Source organism: Gambusia affinis, linkage group LG21 (assembly GCF_019740435.1).
Source record: "Gambusia affinis linkage group LG21, SWU_Gaff_1.0, whole genome shotgun sequence".
Classification (NCBI taxonomy): Eukaryota; Metazoa; Chordata; class Actinopteri; order Cyprinodontiformes; family Poeciliidae; genus Gambusia; species Gambusia affinis.
This window is the reverse complement of record NC_057888.1, coordinates 2,168,633-2,192,500: the sequence shown is the minus strand read 5'-3', so window position 1 is coordinate 2,192,500 and position 23,868 is coordinate 2,168,633. Positions and strand designations below refer to the sequence as shown.

General features: G+C 40.5%; 3 protein-coding genes across 3 annotated transcripts; 1 reads left to right on the top strand and 2 right to left on the bottom strand.

Moving 5' to 3' along the window:
• Window positions 1-1,233: 1,233 nt before the first annotated feature.
• Window positions 1,234-14,000, top strand: irf9 (interferon regulatory factor 9). Its single transcript, XM_044105135.1, has 10 exons — window positions 1,234-1,317; window positions 1,640-1,714; window positions 4,178-4,300; window positions 4,662-4,839; window positions 7,092-7,210; window positions 7,295-7,358; window positions 7,661-7,720; window positions 7,823-8,209; window positions 9,643-9,758; window positions 11,607-14,000. Exons 2-10 carry the CDS (start codon window positions 1,658-1,660, stop codon window positions 11,769-11,771), a joined length of 1,269 nt encoding a protein of 422 aa, XP_043961070.1. The 5' UTR covers window positions 1,234-1,317; window positions 1,640-1,657; the 3' UTR covers window positions 11,772-14,000.
• On the bottom strand, window positions 13,567-18,951 carry emc9 (ER membrane protein complex subunit 9). The gene is made up of 6 exons (XM_044105191.1): window positions 18,625-18,951; window positions 18,335-18,537; window positions 15,466-15,542; window positions 15,315-15,384; window positions 15,106-15,200; window positions 13,567-14,223 (listed from the first exon to the last, which is right to left on the bottom strand). The coding sequence occupies exons 2-6, from the start codon at window positions 18,527-18,529 to the stop codon at window positions 14,043-14,045; spliced, it is 618 nt and encodes a 205-aa protein (XP_043961126.1). The 5' UTR covers window positions 18,530-18,537; window positions 18,625-18,951; the 3' UTR covers window positions 13,567-14,042.
• A 1,816-nt stretch (window positions 18,952-20,767) lies between these two features.
• On the bottom strand, window positions 20,768-22,973 carry LOC122824411 (vegetative cell wall protein gp1-like). The gene is made up of 4 exons (XM_044105081.1): window positions 22,910-22,973; window positions 22,787-22,833; window positions 20,895-22,718; window positions 20,768-20,828 (listed from the first exon to the last, which is right to left on the bottom strand). Exons 1-3 carry the CDS (start codon window positions 22,924-22,926, stop codon window positions 20,908-20,910), a joined length of 1,875 nt encoding a protein of 624 aa, XP_043961016.1. The 5' UTR covers window positions 22,927-22,973; the 3' UTR covers window positions 20,768-20,828; window positions 20,895-20,907.
• Between the last annotated feature and the right edge of the window lie 895 nt (window positions 22,974-23,868).

Here is a 23,868-nt window from a genome sequence, read left to right as displayed (position 1 = left end):
AAACACTTGGGCGTTCTCCGTCAAAGGAAGTGGCCAAAACGACCCAGAACACAAATCGTACAGTTATATTTGATAAAACTATTTCAGATTAGTGTGGATTATTGGAAAGAGATTGGAATGAGCTCAAGTGAAGCTGAAATCATTTTAAAATAGGAGCTTTTATGCTTGATGTCATCTTTGTTTGTTTAGTTATCTTAACTAAACAACTCGCTTTGCTGCTTCTATCCATGAAAACCTCAAGGAGAAACTGAATCCTGGATGAAGTCCAGTCCCTCTGACTGGGACATCTGAAGGAAAGTAGAGAAATCTGAGAGCCATGTGTCGATGCAAATAACCTGTGAATTTCTTCAGCCATAACTAAACAGTCAAAGTCAATATTCCCTTAAATAGATAAAAGCCCATTTGTTGCTTCTTTAACAGGTTTTCCAAAAACTTATCCAGATGATACTTTAGAAAGAAAAAAATTGGCACTGGTGGCAAAATAAACCAACAAAGTCAAGACAATGTATTTTAGCTAACGACTGATAAAAATCAGAGGTATTTAGTACAGAAACCAACCAACTAACCAAGATCAAGTATAAAAATAATAAAATGTGTCCCACTAGTCGTGTTTTTATCAAAATAGAGATCCAGCATGTATGACAGAAGCTATATGAAAACATGCACTATATATGAAACATGCACTGTGTTCATGCTGGTAATGTAAGTACATTAAACAGTTTATCCAACCGAACTATAAAATAGATTATTTACATACAAACTGGTGTTTTCAAGCTTCTATTGCTGCTTATTATGATTATTTTCCATTTTTACGATTAGAGAATTACAGCAGACTAATAAAATAAACCTTTTTAACACAGAAATGTTTAGATTTTATGACAAAAAAGTCTCATTGGGGGGCACATTTGAATTTACAGAACATGTAAATATTCATGTCAGATAAAAGCAGGATCAAACATGGAGATACATACTACTCAAATAACTATTAGCTAACAAAAAATCTCAGAAATGTAGAAAAAAGTGTAGCAGTGTGGATAATTAGATCTAATTATTTAGTCATAACTTGAATTAAAGAACGAATATATATTAAAACAAGCTGCAGCTTCATTTAGGATTAAAAATCAAGGGTTTGGTTCCGTTTTTGTTATGTAAACCGCAGACTGAGCGGTGATTTCTGTCGCCCCCTGGCGGTGGAGACGCGGCGTGTTTCTGCAAAGTCACGTGATTTCGAGGAAACGGGCATTGAGGCTGAGAGACTCGCTGCTCTGCTGCTCCGTCACTCAGTCTGCAGGGCGCCGCTGAGGAAACACAACCAAGGTAAACGAAACTTAAACCTACTTCCTCCATTTTGACACTTTAGCTTCTATTTCTGACTTTATAAAGTCCCCAGAACCGCAGCGGAGGGCTCGCTTCTGATATTTTATATCATCAAAACTCGGCTCTGTTTGGAAATTGTCCGATTTTTTAAAATGAAAAATAACTTTCAGTTTTTAACACGGCTTATTTCTGTCATAAATCAAATTTATCCGTCTTTTATTTTTATTTTTTTCATTCAGTTATTTATTAAAATGCGCCTGCAGAGCGACAGTAGCTCATGTCATGAATGTGTCACTTATTATTCTATGTTTATGTATTTCAGCCGTTTTAAAGGGGAATCATGGCAGCAGGAAGGATGAGATCCACCCGCAGACTTCGCTCCTGGATAGTGGACCAGGTGTGTGTGTGATAATGTAGTGAAGGGGGTAAGAGAGAGAGCAAGAGAGGAGAGGAGGGGGACAAAGCAAATAGAGTACTAATAACTGTCCCCGTTTTTGAGGATATAATAATAACAACCGGAAGTCTAATTTTCAGAAGTTGGTTCTCTTCTTAAATTATTAAAACTGATTTAAACTAAAATACCACCTGCTGAAACTTTAATAAGATTCTTTTATGTGACCTAAATCTGTTTTTCAGAACCAGAACTCTGTCTCAGAAACTAGGTTTGAGGTAAAGTTGGTTTATTTGTTATTGTAAACAAGTTGTGTGACCCAGATTAGACATCTATGAATACCCTGGATTGTTTTAACAAGTCTGGAGGAGGCAAAAAATTAATAAAACTTGGTCATACTTGTGCGACTTTGTATTGTAAATTTCCACCCAAAAACGTATAGATTCCTGATTAATTCCACAAATTTATGAGAAAAAGCTCAGACTCTTTACTGCTGTCAAAAAGTTGTAAATTTACAAGAAAAAAAATTTGAATTTGCCATAACAGTTACAATCTATCCTTTAGAAAAACATCCAGATGCTCCTAATTTACCACCTCAATGTTAGAGGTTTTCTGGTAAGACTAAAAAATATTTTTTTTTATTAAATTATGAGAATAAAATCATAACATTACAAAAGTCGAAATAAGATGACAATAAAGTCATAATACTTTGGGAATAAAGTCAATATGAGAATAAAGTCAAAATAATAAGAGAATAAAGTGGTAATATTTCAAGAATAAAGTTGATATTACAAGAAAGAAGTCGTAATATTGTAACTTCATTCTTGTAAAACTGCAATTTTATTCTGTGATTTTATTACTTAATCTCATAATTTTATTTATTTTTTAAAATGTTCTTAGCTGCATAATGTTATGTATATGGATTTAAAACATTTCATTCTGAAAGGAGTTTGAATTGATCAAATGTAATCCCCTGTGTTCTGGCATTTTTTAATTTTATTTTATTTTATGCAAATTTGTGACTTTCAATGTCAGAGAAAGTTTTTGTTTTGATATCGTAAATTTACTCTCAATAATTTTTTCTTGTAAAATTTTTTTTTCTGTAAACGTGAAATGAATCTAAAATTTTCCAAGTTTTTGCCAGAAATGTATTCAAGTTTAACAAACTTTCTGATACTTTTTTTTTTGGTTTTGTCAAATTGCAAGATAAAAATCGGAAACATTTGTAAAATAATTGCATTAAAAAAGCTCAGAGAAATTAAATTGGTTGAGGCAACTGAAACTGTTGGGCAGTTCCAACAGGATAATGATCTGAAATACATTTCAAATTTGGTCTAACGGATAAACCTAGCTAACTGGAAGCTCGTTCCAGTTCAAAAATTAACAGACCTCGCTTCAAATTTTAGTCAAATCCTTGAAATATTTAATTATTATATTAAAAACCCAGATTGCAGTTATGGAATAACTCCAGCTCTGTTTATTGTGACACTCGGATTCTGTTTGGTCCGGTCTGAGCTGGAGATTCTGCCGTCTGTAGAACCGTTAGCAGGAGTTAGCGCTGGGCAGCGGTTTGGTTTCGCCAAATGGAGGAACTTCCTGCTGGTGTTGAAATGTTGCTGGAAACCAAACGTTGGCGTTTGAAACGTTGCTGGAAACCAAACGTTGGTGTTGAAACGTTGCTGGAAACCAAACGTTGGTGTTGAAACGTTGCTGGAAACCAAACGTTGGTGTTTGAAACGTTGCTGGAAACCAAACGTTGGTGTTGAAACGTTGCTGGAAACCAAACGTTGGTGTTTGAAACGTTGCTGGAAACCAAACGTTGGTGTTTGAATCGTTGCTGGAAACCAAACGTTGGTGTTTGAAACGTTGCTGGAAACCAAACGTTGGTGTTTGAAACGTTGCTGGAAACCAAACGTTGATGTTTGAAACGTTGCTGGAAACCAAACGTTGGTGTTGAAACGTTGCTGGAAACCAAACGTTGGTGTTGAACGCGTTGGAAACCAAACGTTGGTGTTGAAACGTTGCTGGAAACCAAACGTTGGTGTTGAAACGTTGCTGGAAACCAAACGTTGGTGTTTGAAACGTTGCTGGAAACCAAACGTTGGTGTTGAAACGTTGCTGGAAACCAAACGTTGGTGTTTGAAACGTTGCTGGAAACCAAACGTTGGTGTTTGAATCGTTGCTGGAAACCAAACGTTGGTGTTTGAAACGTTGCTGGAAACCAAACGTTGGTGTTTGAAACGTTGCTGGAAACCAAACGTTGGTGTTTGAAACGTTGCTGGAAACCAAACGTTGGTGTTGAAACGTTGCTGGAAACCAAACGTTGGTGTTGAAACGTTGCTGGAAACCAAACGTTGGTGTTGAATCGTTGCTGGAAACCAAACGTTGGTGTTTGAAACGTTGCTGGAAACCAAACGTTGGTGTTGAAACGTTGCTGGAAACCAAACGTTGGTGTTTGTCGTGTGACAGGTGAGCAGTGGGAAGTATCCCGGCGTGATGTGGGATGACGAGGCCAAAACGATGTTCAGGATCCCATGGAAACACGCAGGGAAACACGACTTCCGTGAGGATGAAGACGCAGCACTCTTCAAGGTCAGAGGTCGCCTGATGCTTTGTGACTTTGGGTTTTAGTTTACAGGATGAGTGGGACCGGATCAGAACGCGATGATTGGACTGGACCAAGTTTGGAAAATATTTCTGTTTTCAAATTGAATTTAAAGTCTGACATCTATCCATCCATCCATCCATCTTTCATGTGTTCATCCACTCATCCATCCATCTATCCGTTCAATAACCTCTTCATCCATCCACCCACTCATCTGTTCATCCATTCAGTTATCTCTTTATCCATCCACCCAACATCCAATCATTCATTCATTCATCCATCCATCATCTGTCAGCTTTTTCATCCATCCCTCCGTCCATGGTAACGTTGGTTCCTCTGGTTCTGCAGGCCTGGGCCGAGTTCAAAGGGAAGCTGGCGAACGGAGAGAAGAATCCTGCGGCGTGGAAGACGCGTCTTCGCTGCGCTCTCAACAAGAGCCCCGAGTTCAAGGAGGTGATGGAGCGCGCCCAGCTGGACATCTCAGAGCCGTACAAGGTGTACCGCCTCGTCCCCATCAGCGAGCAGGGTAAGACCCACACGCCGGTTCTGACCCGGTCCAGGTTTTCCGTCTCTCTTGGTTTGGTGAAAACATTGAGCAACACGTTGCACAAACCAATCTATTTTTAGAACAGAAGCGTTTCTGCAGTGGTTCATCTCTGACAGGAGCGATTGGTGTTTGTCCAGCAGCTGGTTCTGATTCTGGTCCAGATAAAACTCCAGCTGCTGATTCTTCAGATGAGACTGGTGAACTTTCACACACATTCAGCAGACAGAGCGAGGGTTTTATTCAGAGCAGGACCCAGGAAACGGAGCGTGATTGCTCTGAGGTTTTCGCTGCTCTTCGTTGGCGGACGAAGTGGCTTCAGGTGTTTAGACGACAGCTGGCGAAAGATTCAAGAGGAAATGGAGCCGATGCTCCACGTTACCCGGATTTGAATATCTGGAAACTTTTCATTTCAAACTTACTTCCTATTTTCCCGACAGGAAGCCAGCCTTCATTCAAATATCAGTCAGAAATCACAATAAAAAAGTTACAAACATAAACATTCAACAACAGAATCATAGTGATGCTTTGTGTAGGAAGGATCTCCAGTAGCAGCCAGTATTCAATCTGTAGAGGCCTCTGACTGAAGACTGTTGCTTTATCACCGTCATGGCACCATACATAACTCCATCAGTTTTTAATTAGCTCTGCTAATCCACCTCATTTGCTTTTGCCGCTCCTCTTTAATGCTGCGCTCCATTTTGCAACTCGGAAATTCCAGCTTCTGAGTCGGAAAAAATCGATATCCAATATGGCTGCTCCTCGCAGTAACAGCAGTAGGAGTGCGTCTAAAATCAATTTTCCATGTAGCCCCTGCAACTCTAAAAATGAAGTCATAGTTGAGGTTATTTGAGCTTTGGAGAAGATTTATTCTGCACAGAGAATTAGTCGAAGGCCGCCTTAGAAAGAGGAAGCATGAATCAGTTAAACATGATGATGACAGAAGGGTGTAAAATGAAGAGCTTAACTGGGATCCAACCTCAGGAGTCGCAATTGAACGTTAATATTTCATCAGTAATAAAGTTATGATGTTTATCATGCCGGCTGTAAAGCAGGAAAACGTCACAGGAACGTTTCCCTCTCCTCTGTCTGGGATCAGCGTTTCCAGTTTGTTTACATTTTATTATGGCAGCCAGAACACAAATATTTACATGTCAGAGTATTTACATGTCAGCTGCTTTCCGATTCACTTCTGACCAGGAAGGTCAGACTTTGAAGGATCGTGTGATTACATTTTTGTTCTTAACTTTGAAGTATTCTTTGATTTTATGCCGATTTTTAAATGTTTTTTATTTTAAATTATAAAAAGGGATGATATCCAGGGTTTCTATGAACTCTGGGAAAGTTTGACTTTTGATTCAAGTCATTTCAGGTCTGGATAAAATGAAAATATATTTCCTTTATTTTACTTCTTATCATCTAAAACTTTATTTCCAGGGTTATTTTTTCTAGTTCCTTTTTTTCTCATTATCCTTCCTAGAGTCCATTTTCCTTTCCTTTCCTTCTTGTGTTCCCTTCCTTATTTCCCAGTGTCCTTCTTCCCTTTTCCTCTTGTTTCATTGTTTTTTTTTCCCAGTGTCGTTTTTCCTGTTTCCTTCTTATGTCTCCTTTTTCCTTCCTTCCTAGTGTCCTCTGCCTTACGTTCCTTTTTATGTCTTTCCTTCCATCTTTCCTTCCTAGTTACCTTTACCTTCCTTTAGTGTCCTTGTTTCCTCCCTTTCCTTCTTGTGTTTCATTCCCTGTATCACTTTTTCTCCTTATCCTTTCTGCCTCCTTCTTTTCCTTCCATCTTTCCTTCCTAGTTACCTTTACCTTCCTTTAGCGTCCTTGTTTCCTCCCTTTCCTTCCTTTTTCCCTCCCTTTCCTTCTTGTGTTTCATTCCCTGTATCACTTTTTCTCCTTATCCTTTCTGCCTCCTTCTTTTCCTTCCTTCCTTCCTTTCTTGCTACCTACAGGTGAAATGCAGCTGCGTGTTGTGTCGTCTTGAGCAAAAGTCTTGAATCGTTCTTCCTAACTTGTTTTCTCATCATCATCATGAGAAAAGTTGTTCTTCAGCCTTTCTGAAGGTTTTTCTGTCGTTTGCTTCAACCACCTGATCATGACAGCATGTTGTGTAGTTTGCGCTTAATAACAGGTGACATCTCTCAGACGTTTTGGATGCTGGCAGTTGGAATATAATCCCTTGGATTAGCGCTGTTAGATGTCAGATTAAACTTCCTCCTCTGGGTTTCCAGGTGTGCTGCTACCTGAGCCGAAGGTCAAAGAGAGGAGCAGCAAGAAGCTGAAGAGAAGGAGCAGCAGCTCAGACTGCCAGGTCAAAAAGATCAAAACTGAAGAGGCAACCTCTCAGCTGGTGAGGATGACCCTCAGGTCAAAGGTCAAGGTTTCGTCCTGCTGATGTCAGGTGGACAACTAACCTTCTGTCTTTGATTCGCAGCATGAAGAAGACCAGCAGCAGGACAGCCAGCCGGTCCAGACAGACGGACCCGTCCAGTGCACCAGTGAGTCCATTATCAGACCCACAGCATGATGCTGCCACTGCCATGCTCAATAACTAGCACAGTGCTTTATAGAGGAAGGTCTAATCTCTTCTAAACTCTGATTCCAGAGATTCATTATCTAAATATTTTTCTTTGTTTTGATGCATCTCTTTAAAAACATTTTCCAGAAGGAACATTATTTTGTAAAAACCACAGTAAGGTTGTTGTCAAGCTGTTGCTTTGTACTTCAGAGTAACCTTTAAGCCTCGTTATGAGTTTTTTCTGCTTAGCAACTGGTTTGTTTCTCGTCTTCATCTCTGCAGCGCTGGATGAGATCAGGCTGGACGTTCGGATCGAGGAGAGCGTCCCCACCAACACAGGAGGTAACAAACATTTACAGCAGGAGAAAAGCTGCTGTCTCCATCATAAACCTGCAGCTTTAACTCCGCCCCCTCTGTTAACTCCGCCCCCTCTGTTTCCAACAGACCAAGACTCCTTCAGTGTGACAGTCCATTATCTTGGCCAGGAGGTTCTCAAACGTCAGATCAGCAGTCCTGATGTCCGCATCCTGTACCATTCCTCCTCGTCCGTCCCCCCGACTCCTGCCGCCCTGAGCCGCTTCCCTCGCATCCTGCTACCGGAGCCGCCGTCTGCATTGCCGGCTGGCGAGGAGCTGCAGGCGCTGTTCACTCTGCTGCCCTTTATGGCGAAGGGCATCGCGCTGATGTCCACGGCACAGGGGGTGTACGGCAGGAGGTTCTGCCAGGGCCGGATCTTCTGGACGGGACCGCACACGACCACGCCGGGCCTCCACCGGATGGAGAGGAACATGGAGTCGGTGCTGCTGTTCAGCAAAGATATCTTCAAACAACGTGAGTCTAAATGTCTGGCTTTCATTTCCAATCCATTGAGCTGCCGGGTACGACGAGTTTGGCTACAATCATGATCAGGGTGTATCTTTAAAAAGTCTTAAATTCATTAAAAAAAGACACAAACAAACTGTAAATTGGTTTTAAATTCATCAATGTCATGTTGTAAAGGCAACCTTTTATACTTCCTTGAACAGGTTGGGATAGATCTTTTGGTTATACAAAAAAACATTACACTTTTTGCACAAAATTATTCTTAGATAATGAGAATTCATTCTGATCAATTCAAACTCCTTTCAGAATGAAATGTTTTAGGGCCTCTGTCACTTTAAATCCATATGAGCTGCTGCTGGCCACACCCCCAAATGTCAAAATGGCTGAAAATATAACAACCACACCTGTTTGAAAAGCACACCAGCTACAGAGCGCCAAGTGGTTTCTGGATGTTAAGTCAACAACAAAACACTTGTCTTTTCCAGCAGCCATTGTACAGCACATACAGAGGTAAAACCAGGTGACTAAATGTGCTGGAGCTCATTTAGTTTCAGGAACTAGGTAACGGGCAGGGGGAATTCTGCTGCGGTTGCTAGGTAACGGGAAGGGGGAATTCTACTGCGGTTGCTAGGTAACGGGCAGGGGGAATTCTGCTGCGGTTGCTAGGTAACGGGAAGGGGGAATTCCGCTGGGGTTGCTAGGTAACCAGCGCAGTGTCTGCTGATTTTCAGGCACTGTGTCCGTTCCAGAGGCTCATTTTCCAGACACCAAAAAACATAAACTTACTGCCAAAAACCGACTGCAGTCTTTTTAAGAGCTAGGTCTGTTTTTAGAAGCAGTAGAAACAAAAATGGAAGCACAAAAAGAAAAATATTCAAATGTGAATTTTGCATAGCATGACCCTTTAAATTTTGCGGAATAAAAAATAATTCTATGTTGTCTTTTTTTTCTGTCAAGCTTCTTCATTACGTTCTGTGACTTGATGCAGTTGAAGCTACTGCTAACTAGCTGCTAACATATCCTTGTTAGCATGAGTATATTAACAGGTATATTGGCAGGAATCTTTGGTTCTGGTTCCTGCAGTGGAAACAGAGAAAGGAGAAGAACTAGCTAGCTTAAAGAAAAACTAGCTAGCTTAAAGAAAAACTAGCTAGCTCTCTTTTTTGCATCTATCATGATTTAAGTGGAAATTTATCACCATTTGATTGGACAGTGTCTGTCTTGAATAACTTTTGCTGCAATCCATATGAATACATTAATTCTGTGCTGACTCCATTGTGGTCTTAAAAAGTCTTAAATTTGAGTTGGTGAAACCTGCAGACACTCTGGTTTAAAGAATATTTCAGGCTCTGCTTTTACCCAGTTCCTGAAACTGACCTGGAAAACTTCATTAATAGGTAGAAATGAAAACTCAACCCGGTTCTGGTCTGGTGTCTCCTCAGAACTGGACTTTTTCCGAACCAACGGCGGCGAGCCGCCACAGTGCAGCTTCACTCTGTGTTTTGGAGAAGAGTTCAGCAACACCGAAGATCCGTCTCGCAAACTGATCATCGTTGAGGTAAACCCTCCGAACCGTCAGCGTAGATAAAATAATGGGACACGGAGGAACAGTTTGATCATTTTGGTATTAATGCTACATATTTTCAATTAAAAAAAATTGGAAAATTGATCGTTGGATAAGAAAATATAGATTTCAAATATTAAATATACAATATCAAGTCGGAAATTAGTGAGAAAAAAGTGCCAGAAATCATCTGAGATGAAGGTAAATTTAATTATTTTCTCACAAATTTCCATTTTCTCCATATGAGAGAAAATCTATTTCCCAAATATGTGAAATTAATCTCAAAGTATTAGTGATGTCAATGGAAATTTGACAATTTTAAACATTTAGAATGAGCCCTGTATTAGGGGTTGAACCAATTAGTCGACTAGTCGACTAGTCGACTCTAGGACGTCTCGCGAGTTTTTACATTTCATGTCGACTAGTCGCAGTCATGTGATTGCCGGTGGTAACAGCCTGTGCTGATCTGACAGCACAGTAAACGTCACAAGACACAAGAAAAATAAGTTAATACATTAGTTTAAATTATATGTAGATGGATGCATATTTGTGGTTTTACAGTGTTTTTAAAAGGAGATGGAGTTGCAGCTGCAGTCGACTACAAAACACGAGCCGTCTAAAACTCGCCCCCTTCCCGCTAAGGATGTCACTTAGCCGGCTCGCGAGTGTCGCGAGTGCTCTGTACTGTGCTAATGACAGTGAACTTTATTTACCCCTCCGCCCCCGTGCCACCTCTTTTTATTGTTTTTACATGCCATCTAAAAGATGTGCGTTTCCTTTTGAATGTGGGTTTCCCAGCAACTTATTATTTATCATAAACTATCCCGATGTTTTGTTGTTTCACTTGTTGCTGTTCTGTGTAAATGCCGTATTTTTCCGTGAAAACGGGTAATAAATCCTGTACGTTACTCCAAAGTTTGCGTCTTGCGTTGCTATGACGTCACAACGACTAGTCAACTCGACATCGACTCGACTTTTATCATGTTGACGTTGACTAGAAAATATCTTAAATCGTTCAATCTGCTGAGTCAGCAGAGCTTCCTGCCGCGCATCGGGCGGAGGAGAAGCAGGTGGTTTTGTTGAATTCAGCTGTAACCAAACTGGATCCGTTCATAACAAGTTTGACTTGTGATGTTCCAAAAGCACCATGTAGTCAGTGTGATAATTTGACTCCTATAGTAACTATCCAGAGATCATCAGCATCAGCCGGTGTTTAGAAAAAAAAAAAAAGTCAGACCCGACTTTGTGCAACAAACTTTTCCCCGCTGCTCACGAAGAATGATCTGTTTATTGCTCTTTTAATTCTCCATAATAGACTTAGTAAAAGCAGGAGAAGGGGAGTGTGTGTGTGCGTGTGTGTGTGTGTGTGGGGGGGGGGGGGTCAATATTTGCCGTGAAAATAGCTAATAAAGCCTCCAAGTTGTGAAGGTTTTTTGCGCTTACGTCACTATGACGTCACCGCGACTAGTCGACATCGACTCGACTATTATCATGATGTAGTCGACCTTAAAAAATATGTAGTCGTTCAACCCCTACCCTGTATTGTAAGAATACATTTTAAGTTATTCCTTTAAGTTTAAAAGAATGAATTTGAAATCTAAAGAATCACCTTTTATAGAATCTGTTATTTAAAACTATATTTTGTGTCTCTGATCCATACTTCCTGCTGTGTTTGTTCCAGTAATCTAATATTATGTTCAGTTCTGATGGTTCAGCACCAGATTTCATAAATTAAAGCAACTACAATCTAAAGAAAATACATTTTTATGTCCAGTTTTCTACCGTGGAGTATAAAAGTCGAGGTTGTTCCTTTGTAAGGTGGCCTGTCCCTCCTGTCTGCAGGTTTCCCTCCCGTGGGCGGAGCAGCAGGTGGAGAACGCTCTCTCCGTCTTCAACACCCTGTCGGTCTTCCGGACCTTGGCCAGCCAGTCTCCGCTGGGAGAAATCACGCTGAACCTCGTCACGGTGCCGTCGCCGTCCTCCGAGCTGGACAGTCAGACCGACTGAGCAAACTCTGAAACATTCCCAGCTTTCAAAATAAGAGCCTCTGCTTTCTCTGCTCACTAAAAAAAAAAGACTTTGAAGCACTTGAAAAGAAAAATCTGTTGGACTCTGGAGCTAAAATGGCGACGTTTGGGGTTTAAAAATGGATTTTCTTCATGTCCTGTGGGGATCGGTGCGTTGGAAACACTACAGGAAAAACCAACCAGGCGGAGGTTGTGTGTTTTAGAGAAATTTAAAAATAGTTTCTCCATAAATCAGATTTTATTGTTCTGTTGGTGCTTAGAACCCAGACTCTCTTTAAAAGGGACCATAAAGTTAAAAGTTGATGTTTGTCGTATTGTACTCCAATCACAGCATAGATTAATAGTTTTAGCTACAATGAAACAGTCTTAAAGCTGAGTTTTGGTTTAAAACACTTGTTTTCTTAAATAATAAAAGACTTTTCACTGTGAACTTCATTATTACAGCAGAGATCACATCCAACAGTTTTTCCTTTTCACAATTCCTAAATCTTCCCTCATTCACTGGATTAAATTAATCCATCGTTAAAGCGTGAAGCACAATAACAACCATTTCTCTCCCTCTGGTTTTCTTGGCTAAAACTACTGAAACATACAGATTTCTATTTCATTTTAAGGAAGTTCTAACTTTAGTAGATTATTATTTAAAGGCTGGTTTAAGAAGCTCTACTCAGATTTGATTTGATTATTTCTGGCTGGACGATGTTATGATGCCACATTCAGGGCATCTGATGAAGAAAAAAATACTTTTTTAATAATTTCTCAAAAATAGATTGCAGTACCAAGTTAGTTTTTGTTTAGTTTAGGTGATAAAAGTTTAAAAATAGTTGTAAAAAAGGCAGTGGCGTGTAGATTAAAAAAATAAATAATAATGAGGCCATGGAGGAAAAAGTTTCAGCCGAAAAAAATCAGAAATTTTGAGTCACTTCACATTTTTACAAGAAGAAAGCTTGGATATTTTCTGCTGTTGAAATTTTTCAAAATATGATTAAAGGCTTAAATTTACAGTATTAAAACAAATTTATCATAATGTCATAAATTTGTAAGAAAACGCTCAAATTCTTCCACAACCTTTTTTTAAATTGGACATTTGTAACAGGAAGTGGCAGAAGTCTAAGATTGAGGCGGTAAATTTAGGAGACGAACATCTGGATGTTTTCTGGAGTTAAAGGGAAGATCCGGGTTGTTTTCCTGGATCAGAACGTCTCCAGGAGACCCGGTTCTGGTCCAGAAAAGAGCCCAGGCCTCATCCTTAAAGTCTGGGAAACATCCAGGTGTGAATCTTCTTACAAATTTCTGACTTTATACATCAAATAATAGTTTTAGTATTGTAAATTTATGCCTTTTATCCTGGAAGATTTTCATTTTACACCTCATCAACATCAGAGAAGTTTTTTCTCATAAATGAGTGAAAATGATTCATAAATTTCTGAGGTTTTTGGTGACAATGAACTCTGTGATGTCATCATTTTTATTCATCTTTACCAGCCCTGACTTAAACTGACAGAAAAACAAAGAAATTATATCATTTGAATGTGGGGGAAAATAAAGAATTATGAAGCGGAAAATAGCAAACACTGAAATATAAATAATATTCAAAAAAATTCTCAGAATATTTTGAAATCTGAGAATTTCTTGAATTTGAATCTGAAATTTCCTCATCTGATGGTGTGAAATGTAAATATGGGAATATTGCACTGAAGTTTAGAGCATTTAGTTAGTTAGTTTGTATCGATTTTAAGTTGATTTTCTTTAATTCAAGGTAAGAAAACGCTGCAGAAATAAAAAAGGAAATTTATTCTTGGACCACAACCAGCTTTAAGCTCAGTTTATATCCAATATTTAAAACTGGAACATTTAAGGTTTGTAGAAGTTGAAAACTTGTTACCAATGTAATCAATCACAGTGTAATAATAACAATAATAAAGAACATTCTCTCAAATTAAACGTTTCTATGCAGCAATCATGAGGAAATGAACCAAATAAAACAAATATTTTTAAACAAACTACCATCATTATCATCATCCCAACTTGGATGAACATTTTGTGACACAAAAAAAAAGAAAAAAAGTTTAGAAATAAAACCAGGAGGTCGATTGTTGGAGTTAAACCATATTTTAAGGTGGATTAGTTTTTCGGGGGTTGGCACGAGATGTAAATCTGTCATTTAAGTACGTTTGTCTTTGTTCTGTCAATAAAACTTTTCCCAGGACTCTGCTGGGTGTGTGTTTGTGTCTGGGGAACCGGGTCGCCGTCAGATGTTTCCGTTGGCCGGCGAGGAAAGCTCTGCGATCTTGGCGTTGAGCGTCTGATTGGTCCAGTCCTTGGTGATGTCATCCAGGTGGCCGTCAAAGTCCACCAGGAGGGCGTGGTCGCCCGACTCCAGCATCTGGCTGGCGATGGCCTGCGTCTCCTCCCACTGCCGCAGCATGATCCTGGACAGGAAGTGACACGAGTCCGTTAGGCTGACGAACAGGAAGCTGCTGCTACTCAAAACAATGGAGTCTAAATCCAAACTAAATCAGCCATTTTATACATTTATTAATAAAAACTACAAGGAAACGTTATAAATTGTTTCAGATGAGATTCTGATTTCTCAGACTAATCTGAGTCGGATTAAACTTCTTGACTCCAGATTAATATTTTCCAGATGCTAATATTGGCCTTTTGCTGACTAAACTAAAAACAAGCCTTTTTAAAGACCCTCACAAACCTAACATCTCAGTTTTTATCTGACAGACCAACACAAGGTAGGGACATTTTTTTTTTTTATTAAAAAATTGCTTTCACAACCCTCAATAAATAAATCTGAAAAGTGTGGCCTGCATTTGTATTCAGCCTCCCTGGTCTTCTGGAGTTTTTCCTCAACCAGATAATTTTCAATCTGTAAATCTTCCTTTTCAAGCCTTAGCAAAGATACTCGGTTGGATTGAGGTTTCTGCATGGAGTTTGCATGTTCTCCCTGTGCATGGTGGGTTCTCTCCAGGTACTCCGGCTTCCTCCCACAGACCAAAACACGACTGTCAGGTTAAATTTGCCCTAGCTGTGAGTGTGTGTGTGTGCATGGTGGTGTGTCCTGTCTGTCTCTCTGTTGCCCAGCGACAGACCGGCGACCTGTCCAGACCTCTCGCCCGAAACGTTTGCTGGATATGGGCACCAGCACCCCTGCTGACCCCACTAGGGACAAGGGTGAACAGAAAATGGATGGATGGAATCCCTGACCTCACCTGCGCCCTCTGCTGGCCGTTCTGGGTATCTCAGCTCTTTGCAAACTGGATTATTTTCTCATTGTGTCCCCTCTCCCCCTCGGTTCTTACGTGTGTTTGTCCTTCAGAACCCATTTGGAGTCTCTGCGCTCGTACATGACGATCGGAGGAACCCGATCATCTGGAGACATCTTGCTGCCGTCGAGCTTCAGGAAGAAACAGAAACAAACCGACTGCATTAAACCAGCAAACTCTCCCGTCTCATAAACATAGAAAACATTTAATCTCTTCATTAAAAGTATATTTTCTGTCATCCTCACCATTAATAAGACGGCACTCTCAAACTGCTCGGCGATCTTGTCCGCTATTTTCAGAGCGCCCGGCGTCGGGCTGCAAACAGACACCAGACCACTGAAACTGTTTCTGGGTCGGCTTCGGTCCTGCAGAAGTTTCTCTTTTCAGGAAACTCACCTGCAGTCTGATGCGCAGGCGTTGGCCTGGTAATATCCAACTATCCTCTGCTGAGTCTGAGCGCACCAAACATCCACCTGGAAGAAAAGAGAGAAAACTGCTGGTTCAGTCATTTTAGACAACATGTCTGAACTAGAAAATTCCTGAAGAAATTTAACTGGGGCCTGCCAAAGTGTGCCCGTCGGTTTGGACCCAGCGTTCTGATGCTAAGAATTAGCATCGATGCTAAAGAAAGCTGCAATGTAATCAATAGCATGTGGACAATCACAAGAATGTTAAGTAAGCTGGACATGCAACATTCAGTATGATAAAGTAAGTGTATTAGCTAAAATGAGCAAATATGCTAATGTAAGCATAAATACTTTCAGTAGCATGTGGGGTATCATTAGAATGTTTACTGTCATTTACTTACTCCATTAAGTATACTAAACATGGCTAATAAGTCTGAAAAATAGAAAATAGCTTATTTAAGCTAAAAGGCTAATGCTAATGAACTGCCTTGCTGCGCAAGGCAGTTCCCTAACCTGGGATAAACAGATAATGCAGAATGATATCACTGCACCGCCTCCGGCGGTGCACTGTCCAGAGGGGCATTTTGAGGCTTTTATTTTGAAATTTGCAGTAAGCTTCATATTAAATGCCCACACTAATCCAATGTGTAAGAGTGCTTTGGATAAACCAGTCACATAAAGCCAAAAAGAGCAATTACATGATGTAAAAATTGCCAAAGCTTTTATTTTGAAATTTTTGTTAAGCTTCATTTGAAAGGGTCAAAGTCATCCCATGTGTAACAGTCATTGGATTAAATCAGTCATATAACGCTCAAAAAAGCAATTACCTGATGTAAAAATTTTCAAGGGCTTTTATTTTGAAATTTTCAGTAAGCTTCATTTCAAAGGGCCAAACTCATCCCATGTGTAACAGTGACAGGGTTAAATGAGTTATATACAGCCCATAGCAGCAAGTTGTTCTAAAGGCCAGCTCAGTCCTCTGTTTTAACTGAACTAGTAGTTCGAACTACAGTGATGCGTATTTGTAGTCCTTAGCAGCTCTCCCTGCTCTGGGTTCCGTTGCCATGGTAAATAATCCTCTCTGCCAGCTGTGAGTGAGACATCCAGGGGGAGACAATTCTCTGTTTGAGCCAGCCAGTTTGACTAAAAAAAGCATTGCAAAAAACTGTTTCCCGTTCGGGAACCGTAATACATATTCGAAAACCGTTTGAAGCATATGAGAGGGCTATTTGTCGTCTCACATAGTCCCGCCATTCATATCTCTACCTCACTCACAGTATTAACAGCGATGAGATAAAAAAAGTGTGTGCCAAGGTCTGAAATTTTTCAGAAATACATGGAAGTGAATCAGTGAGATCTGTCTGCTACCCTGGCGCATGACTTTGCTCTGAAGCACCTGGAGAGAAAACTGTAAGCGCTAGATAATTTTTGAAAACATTTGACCGGAGCAGGCACGCGTATCAATGTCATGACCAAGTTTGATACCAATCATGCAATATTTGTGAGCGTGAGGGCGAGTTAAAAAATGATTTGGGGTCAAAATGTCGCTCTGACTCTCACTCTAGCGGAGCGGCCTTCACTCTGATTTTTCCAAAAATCAAAAACTTTGGGTCGCTTAGAAAGAAGTTGTGGACAAACCATAATACATATTGACGTGCTGTCTTCACTTTAAAAGAGATTACGGACGTATCTACAAAATGAAGTTTGAATGCCGTTTCTACATGAAGTTATGACGACACAGAAAATCCTCAAAAATAGGGTATTTTCAGGATTTACTGGTTTGCCTCATCCCCTTGACGACGAGACTTGCACCTGGTGAGCTCGTTAGTGATTTTGGGGTCGTTTTTTGCTTTTTACGTCGCCATGGTAACTCCAAATCCCACCAAAAATAATATCACACCTCCCGGGATAGAGCCGCACGGTTTTATACCACTTTTGTGGGTGGGCTCAAGAGCGGTCGAAACGCATTCCGGTTGACGGAAGAAGAAGTTAAGAATAATAATAAAGAGACATTCTATTGGGTGTAGAACAATAGGTGCCTGCCATGCAATGCATGGAGGCAGTGACTGACTTGCTTCGCAAGTCAGTCACTGCTCTCCTTATGCATTGCTATGGGCAGGCCCCAATAACTTCTGAGTAAATTAGCCGATTTAAGTTCAGCTTCAGGAGGATTTCATAGCTGAAAAGGCCTCATAAACATGTTGCAGAACATATTTAACTATTTAAATCAGCAGATTGTTTACAAAAACAAAAGTGGATTAACACTTTACCCACAGTCCACACATTATTGAAAACTTGAGTGGGTTTTGTAAGCCTGCAACTCTTATTTTAGTTATTGACTATTTTGATGATAAATTGATTAATCAGATAAAAATACATTATGGAGATTTTTATTTATTTTTTACAAGTTATGTCTTTATGGGAAATTTGATTTCTTTTTCTAATATGGCTTTTAACCTCAGAGAACATCCAAGTTTTTCTTTTAAACAAGTGAAATTAATTCATAAGTTTTTGGTGGAATCTACTCCTTCCTAACCACATTATTATTTTCATCTTCAAATACTCTGTCATGTATATATAGCAGCTATTTTTTAATATGCCAAACTAAAACAAAAAAAAATAGAGAATTATAAAATTTGAAAGTGGGGATGGAGGGAAAAAAAATTAAATAAAAAAATCAGGAAATGTAGCAACGTAAATCCAATTTTATATCAATCTAAATTGGGAGTTTTTATATTGCTGAAATAAATTACATTTGTAACTTTATTCTAATTTTTACTGAAAAACTTCTCTTATTTTGGATCTACATCACATCCTGGACCTTTCTGAGAACCGGGCCACGACAGCAAACTCCACACCTGCGTGAGGGCCAGTTGCGTGATGGGAGCCAGGGGCAGGTGAGAGTGAAGCAGCGGCACGCAGTCCGTCACGCAAACAGCGCCACCTGCCGAGCTTGAGGACAGCAGCAGTCCATTGATGCTGCATCGGGGGAACAGGCAGGAGTGCAGGTACATCTTCACATAAGCCCGACAGGAGAGCTCCACCTCACCCATGGTGACCGCTACGGAGGTGCAGGGCGGACAAAGAGACGTTGAAACACCGGAGGAGAACACTAAAACACTTTCCTAATGAACGGCGCCATATTTACCTAGAAACAGACCCCGAAACGTTCCGGTTCGGCTGCGTTTGACAGTCGGATAATTGCCCTGTTAGGGTCTGTGGTCAGCATACAAGCTAAACCGAACCGCTGAACTAGTCTACCTCCAAGATAGTCTCACTAGAGCTGCGAGATACACAATCAATAGCTTAAGCAGTTTAAAACCAGTTAAATTACTTACAAAACCCAGAGGTCTGTCTATTAGCTAACAAACTGGCGAATGAATGACGTCCAACGGCAGTCACTGTTCCCTCCCACTGCAGTCATGTGCATTGTTCTGATAGGCTCAGAGCTGAGATTCTATACTATGATTGGTGTAGAAGCGTGCTTCTCCGTTCTCCTTTCTAATAGCATGTTTACACATCACAGCACCGTGCGCCCCCTAACGGAGCGGAGGAAGCACTTTGACAAAAGTGAATTGTAGTTACATTTTATAATATATTGTGTTTTGTTTCTTTGTACTTGTAAACAAAGATGCTCATTTAAAAAAAAGTTACATTTGAGCATCTAGAAAAATGTCTTGCTGAAATAAAGAGCATTACACTCCAGTAAAATCTCTGGATACTTAACCTACTAATTTTTAACCAAAATTAACACCTACAAGTCATGTTAGAAACTTTTCGATGGATGTACTCCATTTTCTAGCATATACTGTAAGTGCTGGTTTAAAGAAAGTTTCTACTTAATTTTGAAACATGAATTGCAGGTAGATTGAATACATGCACAGGGTTAATCCAAATACCACTGCCATTTGAAAAACTACCCTTACTTAACTACCCTTACACCAAATCTGGACACACTGCATGTTTTCCTCTCAGATTTTACCCTGATACCCAGTCAGAAAAAGTTTGAACGACTAAAAGTCGATTTTTTCTGATTCTCAAGTCACTCACAAAAATAATATTTAAGACACAAATAAGAGTAACAAGAAAGTTCTATGAGGAATAAAAGTAATTTCAAATTAAAAACTCAACTTTGTAAACATTCCTTGTGTGGTGGTTAGTTTCACCACCACACCTGTGTTTGTTAAACCAAATCAGCAAAGTAAAATGTTTTATTTATAGGTTCAGAGGTTTATCAAAAAACTGACTCCATTGTTTGAATTAATTAGTTAATTCAGTTCAATTAATAAACACTTGGAAACTATCTGGTTATAATTTCAATGTTTAGATGTTCCAGTTGACATTCTAGACAATTTTCAAATGGCCAAATCTATTTACAACTTGCCTCATAAAATCTATGTTTGGGAATGGAAAATGCTTGAATGTTTTTGTTAGCTTTAATTTAATTTTAATTACATTTTTTACAGCAATTTTCAATCATCTGTTCTTGAGTGAAGATGTATCTGCTTCCTCATTAAGACTATACAGACTGTGAACAAAGTCTGAATAAGTGTTATTTGTCAGTCTAGTAGCTATTTGCAGATTTTTTAAAACTCCAAATTACTCAGATTTGCCTGTTCAGCCAATTCAGGAGCTGCATTTATTTTCCTCAAGTGCCAAGGCTCTACATCAGCCTGTTCTTGAGTATCTCCATTAGAATATTTGCTTTCTGTAATGTAAAACCCCAATTGTTTCAAGTAGGGCATTCATCCTATCACCAGCAAGTTGGATTTCAACAAGCCATTTTTCCATGAACTTGGGACAGGAAGTAAAGTTTATTTTCTGGGATTAAAGAAAATTCCCCACAAAAAAATTGGCAACTTAAAACACCCTCCAGATGTTTACAGTTGCATCAATAATTCTTTGACACCTATGATCTTGTTTTGATATACTGGGTAGCTAGAAAATGAGACTGTTTGGGCCACAGACAACATACTTCTACTTTGGTACATTTCACTCCTTGGGTAAAATCTAAGTGTTTGGACTGCATTACATGAACTTGCAAGTATAGCCAGTTTCAAACAATTCTATAGTCTTATGTTAGGCTTGTGTAATCTCCATTTTACCCTTAACATTGTAGAAACACCTGGAACATGCAAAGTTCCAGTCAAGTTGTTAATACCAGTTCAGCACAGTAAAGCTTAGTTGAAAATTTGTGTAGAGTTTTGCAGGCAGGTTTCCTTTTATTAAACTAAAGTAGAGAGAGAAAAATAATAAAATTTGAGCCACTTCTTGAAAAACCAAAACACAAGTGTTGTAATGAGTTCTTTATTGCAAGAGGTGAATGATTCAGTCTAATTATTGCTTCTGGACCTAGAAAGAAAAATAGATAAGTTAAGATTGTAGAAAGTCAAAGTTCTTCTTCATAAAATTACTAACCTTCTGAAGCTCTCTAGAAGCAGAGCTTTGATTGCAGAAACGGCCATTTGCTATAGCATCCTGGATATCCCCGATTCAAGCGCTCTGTAGGAACCTTGCCAGATGCCAAGGTTTGGAAAAAAGGCATGAGGCCATGGCTGACTGGAACCTCTATGGGGTGCCCGGGCTTAACAGGGAATGTTTGTAGCCTACAAACACTAAAGGGACTACCCACTGAACAAGGAGGCTTACTAGGAAGCTGTGGTGGTTGGACCTGAGGTGCTGGACCCCCTACTGGATACATTGGTTCACCAGGAAGTACTGGTGGGTTAAACAGAGGGGCAGGCCCTCCAAATGGGTACTTGGGCTCAACAGGAAGCACTAGTGGGTTGAAGGAAGGGATTGGAAATCCTATTGAGTACTCTGGGGCTATATGAAGCAATAATGGATTGAACAGCAGGCCTGGATGGCCTACCGAGTACTCTGGTGCAATAGGAAGCCATGGTGGGTTGGATGGAGGAACTGGACCTCCTATTGGGTACTTTTGTTCAACAGGAAGTGATGGTGAGTTGGACGGAAGGACTGGACCTCCTATCGGGTACTTGGGTTCAACAGGAAGCGCTTGTGGGTGGGACGGAAGGGCTGGATCTCCAATTGGGTACTTTGGTTCAACAGGAAGCGCTTGTGGGTGGGACGGAAGGACTGAACCTCCTATTGGGTACTTTGGTTCAACAGGAAGCGCTTGTGGGTGGGACGGAAGGACTGGACCTCCAATTGGGTACTTTGGTTCAACAGGAAGCGCTTGTGGGTGGGACGGAAGGACTGAACCTCCAATTGGGTACTTTGGTTCAACAGGAAGCGCTTGTGGGTGGGACGGAAGGACTGAACCTCCAATTGGGTACTTTGGTTCAACAGGAAGCGCTTGTGGGTGGGACTGAAGGACTGGACCTCCAATTGGGTACTTTGGTTCAACGGGAAGCGCTTGTGGGTGGGACGGAAGGACTGGACCTCCAATTGGGTACTTTGGTTCAACGGGAAGCGCTTGTGGGTGGGACGGAAGGACTGGACCTCCAATTGGGTACTTTGGTTCAACAGGAAGTGCTTGTGGGTGGGACGGAAGGACTGGACCTCCAATTGGGTACTTTGGGTCAACAGGAAGCGCTGGTGGGTTGGATGGAAGGATTGGACCCCCTATTGGGTGCTTTGGTTCGATGGGGAAACCTGGTGGCCAGCAAGAACCCAATTGTCTTCCACTTGAACAAAGAGGCTTTCTAGAAAACTGTGGTGGCTTGACTGAAGGGACTGGACCTCCTATTGGGTACTTGGGCTCAACAGGAAGAATTGCTGGGCTAAAGGGAGGGATTGGAAATCCTGCTGGGTACTGTGGGGCTATAGGAAGCAATAATGGGTTGAACAGCAGGCCTGGATGGCCCATGGAGTACTCTGGCGCAATAGGAAGCCTTGGTGGGTTGGATGGAGGAACTGGACCTCCTAGTGGATACTTGGGTTCAACAGGAAGCCTTGGTGTGTTGGATGAAAGAACTGGCCCTCCTATTGGGTACTTTGGCTCAACAGGGAATGTTGGTGACCTGCAAGAACCTGCTGGACAAGGAGGCTTTCTAGGAAACTGTGGTGGCTTGACTGAAGGGACTGGACCTCCCATTGGAAACTTCGGCTCAGTAGGTAACTGAGGTTTACTACTGCCCGGTTCCTGCTGAGGGGTAAAGAAACCATGGAAACTCCTTGGAAACCATGGGGAATAGCGTTGCACATTTGGCAATTTGTGTGGTTTGTTTGGACCAGACGTTAGAATGCCAGACACAGGCATTGAAGGAACATAAGAAGCTGTTGAAAAGCAGACTGAAGTCAAGTCTGTTTCAATATATACTGAAAGTTACACAAGTCAACCTTACCTTTTACTTTACATGTCTCCAATGCCAGTAAGGAGACCACCACCAGCCTAGAAAAAAAATAATTAATTAAAACTGTTTAATGAGGAAAAAGAAACAGTCAACTTATTCTACAGTTTTACATACCTGAACAGAAAAGCCATAATGTCAACCTACGTTGACAGGAAGCAGTAACTTGTGCACTGCTGCTGCTTAATTTTTATACCTCCCCTTCCAATTCTGTTTTGGTAACTGGAAACAGGTGTCAGTAGTTGAAGGCTGGTGTGGCCAATTATCTTACAAGAGTTGTGTTTCCTGCATGGAGAAACCATACAGGGACATTTTTTGGTGGAAAACAGCACCTATCACCAAATGTGTCTATATTTTTCTCTCCAGAACACTGGAGAGTCACTTTAACATACATAATACATTTATTGTGAAATATAAATAAGAGACCACACAGATTTAAATCAAGATCACCATCTGTGGAGTCAATGGACAGAATCACAGATTTCAATGGCTAAATATATATATATATATATATATATATATATATATATATATATATATATGGTGAGGGCGAACCAACCAGACATAGTCGTGGTGGATAAACAACAGAGGAAAGCCGTTGTGGTGGATGTGGCAATACCAAGTGACTGCAACATCAGGAAAAAGGAGCATGAAAAACTAGAGAAATACCAGGGCCTAAGGGAGGAACTGGAGAGGGCCTGGAAGGTGAAGACCACAGTGGTGCCTGTGGTCATCGGGGCCCTCGGGGCAGTCACCCCCAAACTGGGGGAGTGGCTACAACAGATCCCAGGAGCAACATCAGACATCTCAGTCCAGAAATGTGCAGTCCTAGGCACAGCCAAGATACAGCGCAGAACCCTCAAGCTCCCAGGCCTCTGGTAGAGGACCCGAGCTAAGAGGAAGAAGAATCACCACCCGCGGTGGGTGAGAAGGGAATTAGGTCTATATATATATATATATATATATATATATATATATATATATATATAGGATGGACTAGAATAGAAGTACTTTATTCATCCCAGAAGGGAAATTACTTCGCAGTTGCAGCATAGAGACAAGACACAGTAAGAACT